The sequence below is a fragment of the Pimephales promelas genome, chromosome 10 (genome assembly GCF_988280905.1).
Source record: "Pimephales promelas chromosome 10, fPimPro1.hap1.1, whole genome shotgun sequence".
Classification (NCBI taxonomy): Eukaryota; Metazoa; Chordata; class Actinopteri; order Cypriniformes; family Leuciscidae; genus Pimephales; species Pimephales promelas.
The window spans coordinates 4,175,380-4,190,400 of record NC_142778.1 but is presented as its reverse complement, the minus strand read 5'-3'; the positions used below and the strand labels follow the sequence as shown (position 1 = coordinate 4,190,400).

At 38.3% G+C, this 15,021-nt stretch overlaps 1 protein-coding gene across 2 annotated transcripts; it reads left to right on the top strand.

The window, feature by feature from the left end:
• Positions 1 to 841: 841 nt before the first annotated feature.
• Positions 842 to 13,710, top strand: mmp23bb (matrix metallopeptidase 23bb). Of its 2 annotated transcripts, none has more exons than XM_039647375.2 (8): positions 842 to 3,428; positions 5,132 to 5,238; positions 5,567 to 5,706; positions 5,820 to 5,987; positions 7,651 to 7,815; positions 10,008 to 10,118; positions 10,284 to 10,410; positions 11,643 to 13,710. In XM_039647375.2, exons 1-8 carry the CDS (start codon positions 3,330 to 3,332, stop codon positions 11,836 to 11,838), a joined length of 1,113 nt encoding a protein of 370 aa, XP_039503309.1. In that variant the 5' UTR covers positions 842 to 3,329; the 3' UTR covers positions 11,839 to 13,710. The 2 variants fall into 2 exon arrangements, with proteins under 2 accessions (XP_039503309.1, XP_039503307.1); XM_039647373.2 differs by having other exon boundaries at positions 5,096 to 5,238.
• Positions 13,711 to 15,021: the final 1,311 nt, after the last annotated feature.

Below are 15,021 nucleotides of genomic sequence, written 5' to 3'. Positions count from 1 at the left end.
TGTTCATTCGGCGTATAGTGGTGTCACTGCAATCCCAGTGAAAACCAGTCAGCTCACCGAGTAATGACACTATAGTTGTGTTTTGAATGACGCACTATGTACTCAACCGTGTAGTGTATGAATTTTATGGGGTTTTTTTGTCACTCAACATTGGAGTCTGCTGCCCCTCCCCCTCCACTAGTGCAAGAAGTGTCCAATATTCTACACTTCGTTTTTTCGGGTAATTAAAAGATTAGTTCACTTTTCAAAAAACTTTTGCTGATAATTTACTCACCCCCATGTCATCCAAGATATCCACATCTTTCTTTCTTCAGTCGAAAAGAAATTAAGGTTTTTGATGAAAACATTCCAGGATTTTCTCCATATAATGGACTTCAATGGGAACCAAACGGTTCAAGGTCCAAAAGACAGTTTCTGTGCAAACTGTTCAAAGGGCTTTAAACGACACCAGATGATGAATAAGGGTCTTATCTAGCGAAATGATCAGTCATTTCAATAATAAATAAAAAAGGATCTGAACGAATCTTTTTTCAAGTAATTTCGTTCATTGAATGAACCAAATGACTCGAAAAAAGATTTGTTCGTTTTGAGTTCGAACGCACACCACAGAACAGAGAAAGGCGAGCATTTGTGCTTATAAAACGTAAACTTTTCGATTTATTCTTTAAATGACCGATCGTTTAGCTTGATAAGTCCCTTATTCATCGTCTGGTGTCGTTTAAAGCCCTTTGAAGCTGCACTGAAACTCTCAATTTGGACCTTGAACTGTTTGGTACCCAATGGAGACCATTATATTGATCAAAAACCTTAATTTCTTTTCGACTGAAGAAAGAAAGACATGGACATCTTGGATGACATATAGGGGCGAGTAAATTATCATCAAACGTTTTTTTTTTTTAAAGTGAACTACTCCTTTAAGTGCATCATCCGAGTGTTTAAAGTGTACTTTTTCGTTTTCAATTTTCAGTGTGGACACACTCGCTCTATTTATACAACAAAACTTCATAGAATAGTGCATAAGTACATGAATTGGGAAGCAGCTTATGCCTTCTGTAGAGCTCCTTACAGTTTAATTAAATTTGTTATTGAACTGAACTGAATCAACGTTGAGCTGAGTATACGACACTATAGAGTGCCGAAGTGATGACGTCACTTTGTAGGACAACTCGGAAGTTAGCGGCGCATGGGTTCCCTCGATCGGAAAGCTATGCATTTTCCACATAGACATTTTTTTGGAAAATCGCAAAAAAATGAGATCTGTAATAAAGTTTTAAAAAAACACAAGCAGGTTATAACTGTGTTTTATGTCATAGATCAAAACGTGAAACTATTTAGAGGCTTTGTTAACCACAGACCTTATTTCAGGCGGATTTTCCCATTCAAAAATCCCATAGACTTTAGAGCGAGCGAACCGGAAGTGCTAAAATGCTAACTCACTTCCGCGTTTGGCCAACAAAGTGATGTCATAAATTCGGCATTGTCTTCTGTAGAGTGCTTTACAGCTTAAATTGATTTCTATAAAAACGTTTACAACATAGGCCCATTCACACCAAGGATGATAACTATACAGTGTCCACACTAGCATTCTAAATATCATTCTAAATATGAAAGAATAGCTGAGTCCATTTACCACAATTATAACGATAACGGTACGAAGAAATAAATCACTTTCAGAAGGATTTAGATTTTTTTCCAGCTGTTGAACGATAAAAGCATTGACAGCCAATCAGACTTTAAAGAGCACCAGTATTTAAAGTGGCAGACGACAACAGCAGCGCGTACTTAATAAACAAAATGCTATCGTCTGGTGTGCACGCTAATGTTATAGTTATTGTCCTTGGCGTGAACAGGCTTTAAAACTGTAATTTTCCTATTTTATCAATGTGTAGCTGCTGTATCGTGTAAAGCACTATGCAAATAAATGTGACTTGCTGTCTCCAGTTGGATTGAGTGAAGAACCGTCAATGGCCTTGTGCTTACGGATATGCGAAAGCAGTCGTAATTTGATTCTAAAATATCGGATTAGCTATTTGTGGCTGAATGGGTGCCCAGTCTTTGTTGGTATACAAGGCGGACTTTTGAGTAAACGCAGCGTCTTTTAGATGCCTACAAAAAGCTGCTTGGTGCATCGTGAATGTGAAGCCAAACAGCATTGAACAGCATGTAGCCACACTGACCCAGCAGGTCAAAGAAATAAATCCATCATAAGAGACTGACTTCCTCTTGGAGAGACTGACTTCTCTCCATAGTGATGTGAGAGTTAAAGTAAAGCACTGTGGAAAAAAAAAAACAGGCTGTTCCCGAACTCTCTGAAGGTCAACCAAACTAATGAGGTTATGGGTAGAGACTGAGGGCCGTTTGGACATGAATGCCATGTGTTATGCCAAAATCTGCATTTCCACACAATGGATTTTTAATGAGCACAACTTAAGCATGCTTAATTTGTGGCCTTTTCAAAATGCTCCCCTGCATTTCACGTGGAATTCAAGCATGATACTAGTTGAACTGCAGAAATGAGGATGTTGAAAGTGAGGTAAGCTTTTCTACTTTCAGTGTATTTCTAACGATTTCTTGACAAATTCTTTTTTGCAGGCACGTGAAGAAATTAACCCCTGTTGAGACTTACGGTGTTGACCTTGAGGGGAACGAACCTCAATTCCACAAGTGATAATTTAGGGAAAATAAATAAGAATTGACAGTGTTTTTATTTTTATTTTTCTTGCCCTACAACTGCATTTTTGTTGAAGAAATTATTTTATTGAATTTTAATGATTTTTATTTCTGCTAATTGAATAGATATGACATTGGCGTGATGACATCACTCAGGTGACGTGATCTGAATATTGGCGTCGCCAAACTTGAGAACTTGAAAAGCTTTCAATTCTCGTCACTGTGAGGAAAAACGTTTACGTTTTTGCATTCGTTGTGAAGACGAGAAGATAACGCGGAAAATAAATACAACATTTCAGATAAGTATGATATCGTGCGGCTTTATAGGATATAAACAGGCTACACATGCTTGAAGAGTAAAGGGAGGAGATGAGGAGGAGATTGGATCAGGGCGGTGCTTTATGCTCCTGCGGGATCATTCCTGCACCCCTGTGAGGGAGTGAAAGTTCAGACCAAGAAGCAGAAGTGCATTAAATAAAGTCTAAACACAGTCAACTGAAACATTCGCACGAATCTCTGTCCTGAGGCGCGGGCACATCTGTCTTCAGGACGGGCGCGCGCGCGTCTGGATGCGGTTAGTTCTGTGGAAATACTTTCTTACTCAAGAATTTATGGATGAACCACAAACACAAAGTGGAAGGTAAAAAAGTGGAAGTTGTATGTCTGATTTAAAGATGCGCTGGGTCTGTTCCTGTGCGCTGTTGCTGATGGTGCTGGATAACTGTGCTGTGGCCGTGCCTGCGTGGACAAAACACACGGTAAGAGCTCAATATCATGGTCTAGTACTCATAAACATGAACTGAAAATGCAGCATAAGTGTAACAGAGACATCTGACATGCCTGTACGTCATTTACGTGATTTTAAAACGCATTTTCTAATTAATTTATAATTTTCATACATGTATGCATTTTTTTTATTTAAAGACTATTTACTTTAAAAAAATCAATTTGTCTCGCAGAGGACTATTGAAGTGAAGCGCAGAAAGAAATGATCTTGAAAGAAATAGTGACGCCTACAATTAACACTTTCCTTTATGTTTAACTTAAATACATTGAAAACATTAAATGGTGTACAATTGCTTGTCAATTTGCAATTAACACATTGAATTATTATTATTAATTATTATTTGGTAACATTTTATTTTAGGGTCCAATAGGATTTTGGCTGTTTATCAGTACTTATAAAGCACATTAATTTCTTGTTATAACCATATTCTACATCCGTCAATACTAGACTTAACAACTGCCTTACCAACTATTAATAAGTCATCACTAGGAGTTTATTAAGGCAAAAGTTGTAGTTAATAATTAGTTAAAAGTGAGAATTGGACCCAAATCTAAAGTGTGACCGCCTATTTTCCTGTTCTAATAGTATTTGCATACTCCAATAATGTTTTACCCACAACTTTGAAAAACAAAATTAATTTTTCTACAATGTGTTTGACCTAAAATCTGAAACGTGCATTCACGATGTGCATTTCTTTCTGAAGAGAGTTGTAAAATCTTTGCAAAGATCAAAAGGAGGAGGAAGAGAGAGAGGAACAGTGTTGAAGGTCATGGGGGAAGGGGAGCGTTCACATATGGGTGACAGATATTCCAAACCTTCGGCTGCACAGAGCTTCTGACTGCAGCCACTGATACGATGAGCAGGTAGAAGAGAAACCAAACAGCTGAACATCTGAGCAGAATGAGGTGGCAGCTGTCATTTGCTCTCCTGATTTAGTTTATTTGCTCTCCAAAAGTTCACATATCTGAGATTAGATTATCCCTAATAAGTACACTTTAGCAAACTTTTAAAAGAGTACTTATTTTGGGAATAATTAAGAGAAGGTACACCGCCATCTTGCTCTGATTAAAGTGAGATACCTGACGTCGTAAACATGACTTCCCATGAAGTCACCATCTCTCCTGAAGATTAATCCGGATACATAGGAGCTTAAAGGAGCAGTTCACTTTTAAAAAAACTTTTACTCACCCCCATGTCATCCAAGATGTCCATGTCTTTCTTTCTTCAGTCGAAAAGAAATGAAGGTTTTTCCAGGATTCATTCCAGGATTTTCTCCATATAATGGACTTCAATGGGAACCAAACGGTTCAAGGTCCAAAAGACAGTTTCAGTGCTAACGATTCCAGACGATGAATAAGGGTCTTATCAAGTCTACTTTTCGAACTCATTCATCAAAATGAACAAATCTTTTTTTTTAAATTATCAGCAAAAGTTTTTTTTAAAGTTAACTACTCCTTTAATTCTGCAGGAAGGTGGATCTCCAGAATCACCTCTAAAATATGATCAGAATCATCATTTGTGCTACACATTTGACTTGGTGGTTTGCTAAATGAGGTCACACAACAAACACAGTATGTTAGCAATGTTCAAAATAAAACACACAACATATAAGCTTCCCTTTTTCTATCTTCCTCTCAGGTGGCCAGTATTCATTTGCATAAACCATGTGTGCAGGTACCGGCACCTGCGGACACGAGGTCTCATCGAGGTCCGGCCCGATCCAAGCGCTATGCCATCAACCCGCTGGGATACAAGTGGGAGCATTTTAACGTCACTTACAAGTGAGAGAGACACAGGAGACCACTAGGAAAATCAATACAGATATTATTTTAATATACTTTATAATTGACTTTCTGAAGGAAAGCCTTTCTATTAATGGCCATGATTGGCGAATGCTTAAAGTATGAACAGACAGATGCAGGAAGTGGACAAAAGAAGTAATCTGGGGTTCAGATGATGATGATGGATATTTTAGGACCTGCAGATTGGATTCAGGAGTGTTCGGCTTTTGTAAATGTGATTTCTGATTGATGCCAGACACAAAGACTCTTTCAAAAAACATGAAATGCATTTTTGGCTGAAAGTAATTTGCGTTTCTCCCTCTTAAAGGATCACAAAGTTCCCCAACACACTGAATAAAGATGACACCCGCAAAGCTATCAGCATCGCCTTCACGAAATGGAGTGATGTTTCTCCTCTGGCTTTCACTGAAATCACCAACCCCAACAAAAGTGCTGACATCACTATAGGTAAATAAATCTGCAGGAAAAGAGCCCAAACATCAGGCATGTGCACTTTGGCAGGCTGACAGACTCTTTTATGCAGTTTTTTAATGCATGAAACTCTCCTTTTTTCGAGACAGGGTTCTACACGTACAATCACACCGATTGTTGGCGGTCTCCATTGCACCCGTGTTTTGACGGTCTGAACGGTGAGCTGGCCCACGCCTTCCTTCCTCCACGTGGAGAAATCCACTTTGACAACCATGAATTCTGGATTCTGGGAAAGTCCCGATTCAGCTGGAAACAAGGTGCTGATCTAATACATTTATTTATGAACGTGCTGGTCAGAATACAGATAATACTCTTCTCAATGATTATACATTTGTATAACTTAGAACTTTTGACAGATGGGTGGCGCTATAATGACAATTAAAAAGAAAGTGTTAATATGCAGAAGTGTTGCTGGTGTAACTTACCTCCAGTGACTCAGCATTGGCCTTGAATTGTCCTAAATCTGAATTCTGTACATTTTAGAGCCCGACCGATACAAATAATTGTTGGTTTTAAAATCCGATTTTCCGATATATCGGCCGATATTTTTTAATCATTTTTTTATTTCAGAAACGCGCAACAAAACATCAACAGTTTTCTCTAACATTAGTTATTTGTAGTTATTTATGAGTTTTAACTAAAATAATATAATAATGCATTTTAAAAAGAAACTTGTTTCTTTTATTGTCACAACAGAACAGACTGATGATAGTGGCATTAGCTAGCTTTGTGGTTAGCTAGTCTATGATGAGCCATAATTTAGCAATGGATAACGTCATACTGCAAATTGTAAAACATACATTTTCAATATAACAGGCCAAGGGAAGATGATACGTCTCATTGCTATAACTGTCACACGCTATTAAAGAAATACTTCAGTCGCATTGTCAAAAGTTAAAAGGACAGTCAGTCAACTACACTGTAACAACGTAACGTAATTATTACTAGCTAATTCCGCTTCACTCTCAGCTTATTTAACAGCAGCAAAACTGGACATGATAGTCACAAATTTTGTCATGCTTATTTGACTTAAGAGAACTGATGGGGATGATCTTTTAATTGTTATTCAAGCAATGTATGTCTCGTGACCAACTCGCCATGAACACGCTTCACCGATACCGATAGTTTGGAAAATGCCTAATATCGGCCGATAATATCGGCCTGCTCTAGTAGATTTTTAGTTCAAAAAGTTAGTCTGACGTTGTCATACTCAGATTCTTGTCAGAATGTGAGTCTGATACTGTGATTATGGGGCGTGTTTCAACCGAACCAGGAAAGAAAATGCCTCTGGATTGCCTCTGAATGCCAATTGGATCGACAAATGCCTTAATCGCGGTCCTTTGCTCCTCTTTTAAAATCAATGTGCTGTCTATTTTCTATAACAGACGCGATGGTTGAATCTACACATCTCAATTCTCCTGCAGCAGCCATGCTTTGTTGTAAACAAATTTATGATTGGTGACGTAGATGATTATGTTACAGTTGATCATCTGTCCATCATCGTATAAAGCCCGCCCTAACAATTTGAATTTGGTCCGAACAGCTTTGGTTCGGGCATACTTGCTTCACAACAGATTAAGTCCAGACCGAACTTCCCGACCTCAAATGTTGTGGGCGGGGCTAAGTTCGGCTGGCATCCAGGCTAGCAGTTCAAAGTTCAAGATTACGGAAATGGAAAGCACTAGGTGATTTTTGGCTTACACTTTAGACCGTCTACTATAAGTAACTTGTCAGCTACATGTCAACTAACTCTTTTTAGAGTATTAGTAGACTGATAGGTTAGGGTTAGTTGGCAAGTTACATATAGTTAGTAGAACGTTAGTTGTGTTCAAAACTGAGGAAATTGAAGAGAAACACATATCAACATCCATTCTTCTTGTCCTTTACTCTTTGATTTTATCGTGTGTTGTCTCTGCACAGGTGTGTGGCTGAATGACCTGGTTCAGGTAGCTGCTCATGAAATCGGTCACGCTTTAGGTCTCTGGCATTCACAGGACCCTAATGCATTGATGCACCCCAATGCAACGTACACAGGTCAGCGTAACATCGCTCAAGATGATATCTGGGGCATCCGGCGCCTTTATGGTAAGGAAAATGTAGGTGTTTAAAGTTGTGATTAAACGGAAGTAGACTTGGTTCTATGCATTGGTTGTTGATTGGTGGAGATGCTGAAATCGTGACAGTGAGGACTGAGTTAGACCTAGGTACAAAGCATTGCATTAATCAAGAGAAAGAAGAACTAAAAGCATTATTACTTTCTACAGATCACTGAAAGATACGACAGATTTAATGTTAGCAATATTTCACAGTTGAAAGAAACTATTCTTCACAGCTAAATTGATTTGTCTGTCAAACTTTAACTCTGTGTCAAAAATAAATCGTAGATTCTTGACACAAGTTTGCAGATTGGACGACAGAGGACAGACTCGTTGCTATATCCTACTAGGGCCATATATAATCATTTCTGTCTCAATAAAATCATTTTTCTTATTTAACTCGAGAAAGATGTTATTCATCCACATTTTACATCTTTTAGACATTCAAAAAGTGATGTAATGGATGCATCATCTCCAGACTTTATAGGCAAATACATCTGGGTGTCAGCAACATAAAAATGATACGAAATACCATATTTCTTAAAAACAGAACTAAGAGGAAGCAAACATAATGAAAATTACACTGGTCCCAAAATAGAACATTGAGAGACCCCACAGGAAGTAGAAGCTATAGATGACACAAACTTTTCAATTTTAACAGAAAAAGTTCTGCCAATGTAGATTCATGATGTCTAAAACATCCAGGTAATAAAATGTTCAAACTAATTATTTATTAAAAGTCACTGGACTACATAAAAACAAGTTAGCAAGACGTCTCGATGTTTATCCAAACACCATCTTCAGTTGTGAAAACAGGACGTGACAATGGCAAATACTACTTGTGTAGTAGAAGTCACATGACTTAAAGGGATAGTCCACTTTGAAATTATTTTTTGGTATGTTTTAGCTTACCTCAAGGGCATCCAAGATGTAGGTGTCTTTGTTTCCACAGTATTTTCAATTTTGATGTTTTTAGGTCAAACCGTTCTTGTCTGTCAGTCATATAATGGAGGTATATGGTCACCACCTCAAAGAGCATGCGCAGAGAATGGCCTAAGACACGAAACAAGCGGTTTGTGTGAGAAAACGAAGAGTATTTATATCGTTTTTACCTCTTGTAACCACAGCCACGTCCAAGTGATCTGAGGGCGCGGGCGCTTCGTTCTGCGCAAGTGCCAGAAAGTGCCGGAAGTGATCTCTTGTGGGGTTGCGAAAAAAAAATCAACGTTGTCTGTTGATATATCGAAATCGTCTTCCATTTCATGTATATCTAAATATGCTTAGATCTTCACAGTGAAGGGTAACACTTCTGAAATCTCTGTGTAAACAAGGAGTGACGTACACGCGCAAGAGATCAGTTCTGGGGCTTTCCAGCGCTTGCGCAGACTGAAGCGCCCGCGCCCTCAGATCACTTGGACGTGGCTGTGGTTACAAGAGGTAAAAACGATATAAATACGGTTCGTTTTCTCACACAAACCACTCGTTTGGTGTCTTAGGCCATCAATGTGTACTTACATTTACGAGTCATTAAATCATGTGTAATTTGGACTTCTCTGTGCATGCTCTTTGAGGTGGTGACCATAGACCTCCATTATATGACTGACAGACAAGAACGGTTTGAGCTATAAATAAAAAAAATAAATTATATACTGTGGAAACAAAGACACCTACATCTTGGATGCCCTTGAGGTAAGCTAAAACATATCAAAAATTAATTTCAAAGTGAACTATCCCTTTAAGTTAAACTATATTAATCACATAGTATGCTTGCCATAGTGCCTTAGACGTTCAATAAGGATGTGAGGTAGGGTAAATTGTGTCAAATGCTGCGGTAAGATCCAGCAAAACTACCAGAGTCAGTTTTCAATAAAATGTCATTAGCTGTGCTCTGTGCTATGACCTGATCTAAAACTAGATTGAAATAGATCAATGTTAAAAATGAAGTTGATTAAAAACTATCTTTTCTAATATTTTAGATAAAAATGGTAGCTTAGATATTGTCCGAAGCATTATTTGGATCTAAGCCGGGCTTTTTAAGAAGAAGCTGTACAATGAAGAAGCACGCTTGAGGCTCGAAGGAACAAAACTTCTAGTCAGACTGCAATTTATAATAGAGATAATGCTTTGTCCATAATGCTCATATCTCTTAAAGCTGAAGCTTGTTTCTATCATCTGCCTCAGGATGTTTGGACAAGAAGCGTGTGTGTGATCCTTGGGCCCGCTTGGGTTTCTGTGAGAGGAGACGGAGCTTTATGAAGAAAAACTGCCCACAGCGGTGCGACCTGTGCTTCGGTGAGAAACTCAAAACATCTCCAGCAGCACTAACTTCCCATCTATAGCCTTTCACTGACACACGATATTCTTCTTCATGCAGGTGGACAGATTGTCAGCTTCTTTAGATAAACCATTATAAAATAGATGGTAGTGAATAATAGGAAGTGTTTGTTTGCTCCTCAGAGCCTCTGGATGCAGTGTCTACCCCGACCCCTCCTCCTGAAAATGTGAAGATCAAAATTGTGCCTCGTGGAAAAGTTGTGGGCTTCCGGTGTGGGACAAAAAATACCAGAGTGCCTCCCAAAGTCAGGTAGAGTATCCTTAACCCTATAAAGCCCACTGCATCATCTCAGCAGAGGAGTTTAACGCAGTCAGTCCTTCTAGCCACTTTGGCGGCCAAATATTTTTCAATTGTAGTATTTTAAAAAGACATCTGGAATAATAAACTAAGTGCAATGTAGGGATATTGATATGTATCTGTAATGCTTCCAATACTAATTTCCTGCAGAATAGACACACAACACCAGCTGCTCTCTCTCTCTCTCTCTCTCATCTCTCCAACAACTTATGACACACAAACCCGCCTCCGCTCACTCAATCGTTTCATTTGCTCTGGAAGAATATCGTTGGTGTTGCAAGGTTTGAATTTTGCCATGGGATTGCATGTATTACTGATCATTTTACTCATTCCCACAGATTTTGTGCTCACACCCAAAGTACGTGCATAGCTGCGTCTCAGTACTAAATTGAGTTGTTTTCGCTTATTGTGCTTAAACAGTCAAATGTCAAAATGCCGTCTTAGCACGTAATCACGGAAACGCAGTCAGTTATGTTTTAAGTGAATGTAAACAGTTGAGAAAGAACAGTATAAAAAAATATAATAGATTCATACGTCAGGTCTTAAAGGGATACTTCACCTCTGGGAAGATGAATGTGTATTTAATATTGGTCATTTATATAGTAGAAATGTGAAATTATTTTTGAAATTGAAGCATTCTAGACTGAGAAATTTTCTACTGATATAAAGCTTAATGCTAAATCCTGGGGCATGTTTCAGAAAGGAGATTAAGTGAAAACTCTGAGTATGTTAACCCTGAAATGAAGGAAACTCTGGGTTTTCCGTTTCAGAAAGGGAGGTAAGTTAAACCTGAGAAAGCAGAGTAAGTCAAGCCCGTTTCTGAAAGAGAGGTATCTTATACTCAGAGTCAGTGCTACCATGGTAGGTAACTTACTCTGTGAACCTAACCTGGTCAGGAGCAGGTTTTCTTCAGTAAACCCAGAGTTTCTTTCAGTCTCTTCCCCTTTTTTTAAAGAAGAAGTGCTGTTTAAACACCAACAATAATACTAAAAAGTATTTACACATTCTTTAAGGAATATATATTGTTTAATATATATTGTTTTGCTGTAAAATAATAATATTTGTGAAATATTTCAAGATGAACATTCACTGTTCAAATGCAGTCTTATGTTTGATGCAACTGAAGTTCCAAGTTATAGAAGCTTAGTTTCAGTCGTCGGCTTCTTTGTTTCGTCTTTCGGCAGTTGGTATAAAGACGGAGAGCAGTTGCTGACATCCATTCCTGGCTACATTGCAATTAAAGATCGGGACCTGCGGCTCTTGGCCAATGAGTTCAATGAAGGCACGTACACCTGCCGCATCCATCGGCGCGGTAACGTCGTCTCTGCCAACTCCTGGGCCATCCGGCTGAAGCCAGAGCTGTCCTCCAACAACAGCTGATGGAGTGACTGACGCTGGACGTACTGACCACTTGCTCTACCTCCAGGGCTCAAGACCACTCAGCAGCGCACACACCTCTGTTTGGAGGTCAGAGTCGCAATGGACGATCTGCAAAAGCAGTGGCTCCTGACCTTCGTAACTCTGAGGTCCTGTGTTGTCCAAGACGATATTTGTAAGGAACACCAACTGGATTTCCTGCTGTGCGTCTGCTGCAGCGATGACAAAGGTGCTCGCTTTTTTTTATTAACGTAAATGCCACTTCTGAGGTATAATAAATAGTTTCATAGATGCTTAAAATCTCTGAAGGTGCAAATCCGAATTTAAACATTATAAACAAAATCCAAAATCTTCTCAAATTTGTTTGAAAAGGTGCAATTTCATTCTCTACAGTGAAAAAAGATCAGCGGTGCGCCGGTGCATGTGAAGTGCCTGATTTTTTTGCGCTTTTAAGGGCTGTTCACACCAAGGACTATAACATTATGAAGGTTTTAATAATTATAATGTTAATAATATGTCAATATCTTCAATCTTCGTTCTTATTCAGCAAATTCTCAGCTAACAGGGAATGTTCTCAGAACTTTGGGTAATGTGGCTAAAGATATGAACAAACATGATTCTAGTAATGTTAATGTTCCCGTTCAGTGATCTCGTCTTTGATAATGATATCAAAAAAAACGTTAGCACAGAAACATTCATACATCATTCATGGACTGTTTTTCTTTTCTTCCAAAAAAGTGTTAGTTGGATATTCACCCAACATTTTTTAAATGATTGGACTTGTTTCAGAATGTTACGAGAACATTCAAAAGTAACGTTCCATAATGTTTGTTTTATGATCAAATGAAACATTTGCATTATAATCAAATGAAACGTTTGCATTATGATTAAATGAAGCGTTTGCATTATGATCCAATGATAAACGTTTGCATTATAATCAAATGAAACATTTGCATTATGATCAAATGAATCGTTTGCATTATGATAAAATGAAACGTTTGTATTATGATAAAATGAAACGTTTGCATTATGATAAAATGAAACGTTTGTATTATGATAAAATGAAATGTTTATATGACCAAGATTTTTCAAAACATTTTTTGTTGGAGCTGGGTGAGAATATAGTTTACGTTTTACGACGATGCAAGCAATCAAGCAGATGAGATTTGCTATACTATATATTGCCCTACGTGATATATAATCAAATAATTTCGAACTTTGTACGCAGGAACATTATTATTAGAATAATATCAGAAAGTTTTTTCCCCCCAGCTGATCTTTGACAGCCAATCAGAATCCACCTGATCTCAAAGAGCTCGAGCATTTAAAACAGCAGATGACAAAACTGCAGAGCACTTATAATAAACAGAATGATGGCCAATATAGTTATTATTCTTGGTGTGAATGGGCCTTTAGCCTTTTATCTGTGATTATTTTATTATTGTTGTTATAGTTTATTTAATTTAAACGAAATGAAGTTGTGTTGCGGCCCTCGTGATGAATCGAAGCCCTTCAAGACAGACGTGGATCTGTGACTGGCAGATATGAGAATAGCAGCTTATTAACCTTTCCTTCTATGTCATGGACTCATTATTGTCTTCCCCCCAAGACATGAAATAAAAGATTTCAGATGGGCATGTCATCTACGGTAGGAAATATGGCCTTGCTGCGTGATTGCTACTGTACACACAGGGCAACTGAAGTGATGCAGATGCTAGAACTAGTTATAGAATTTGGAAAGCAGAAATTATTATAAGCATCTGTAACCAATGTTGGCTGTATCTGCTGTTATGCCTATTTAACTATTCATAATGTTAGTTGTTTTTAATCATCTTTTGTATCTTATATTATTGGACATTAAAGGTTCATAGTGTGTCTTTTGGTTCCTGTGAATGAGTAACACGACACAAGACAAATGTATTATTCTTTTAAAATGGTTTAGTCATTCACTGGCATTGTTCACAGAGATCTTTTGATTCCCAATGATCATCTAAAATGAATCAAGTCTTTACACCAAAGTCATCTTTTTTGCCTGCTGGCAAACACGTAATCCAACAGACTTCTTCCCGTCCTATGCAAACATGTAAACAAACAGGTCCTCGTAGTCTTTTGTGTTAACACTGTTCCTCACTGGGCTTGGGTAATGTAAACATTCAGAAGGCAAATCCTTTCCAAAAAGGCTGGGACCTGTGCCACAGAATAGCCCAGGGTTTAAATAGAGGAGCCAGACTCCGTCACTGCCAGGCACCAAAATTATTACTTCACATTATAGTCTGAAAGCGAGTTCATATGAGAAGAAACAACTAGTGAACTTAGAAACAAGAAAAGTCAGAAAGACAAATTAACGTTCCAAAACTATGAGTGAAAAAGAAAAGCAGACTTGCAATTCGAGTTATAAACCAAGACTAAACACAGTAACTATTCAGAGATGACAGATCCTGGGATCCCACCCTCACATTTGGCCCCTGTTCAAGTATGAATAGATCAGGACAATAAAGGCAGGTGAGGGTGGGTTATACGCACAACAAATGAGATTATGTGCAAGCAAACCAAAAACGAGACACACTAAAAATGCATAATTATTCAAGGTCCAGGCTGAATACGAAATGTATGCGAGGAATAGGCCAATATGAAGCCTTGTTGAAGTTTAGTGATGTGTGGCAAATCTCTCTGAAGCGAGAGGGAGAAGTGGGATCAAAACCTTTAGAAAGTATGGGTGGAATAATTCGGTCACTATTGTGCATTTTGTAAACGCTGGTTCAGTACATTTTCCACATTCAAATAAATCTTAAGCTAGTCCATCCTTCATTTATATTCTTGGCTATTCACAGTGGCTTTAAGAAAGCATATAAAACACAAAGTGGGAAAACACCAACAGCAGATCGTGAGCATGATTTCTAGTCGTCCTCATCGTCGCTGTGATGATGAGGAGGAGAGAAGAATGGCGAAGTGGTGAAGAAGGGAAGACGAAAGGTGGGGGACGGAGAGCGCTCCTCGCGTACGGGACTGCTGTTGGGGCTTTGTCTGAGACTGATGGCCTGTAACATTCGTCCTTTTCCCTCCTTCAACATGTGCTTCTGTTAGACGCATAATAATACATGATATTAGAGCATTTGATCTGTGGACAGGCACATATTTTCAGAAATCGTTGAAATGAAAATGTACTCCAATTTGCTAAAAAGCTTC

Excerpts from the sequence above, each read along its gene's own strand:
- mmp23bb (XM_039647373.2), top strand. The coding sequence starts at position 3,330 with ATGTCTGATTTAAAGATGCGCTGGGTCTGTTCCTGTGCGCTGTTGCTG. Across the intron at positions 5,988-7,650 it reads CCGATTCAGCTGGAAACAAG|GTGTGTGGCTGAATGACCTG; the intron begins GTGCTGATCTAA and ends GTCTCTGCACAG. Across the intron at positions 10,411-11,642 it reads AGAGTGCCTCCCAAAGTCAG|TTGGTATAAAGACGGAGAGC; the intron begins GTAGAGTATCCT and ends GTCTTTCGGCAG.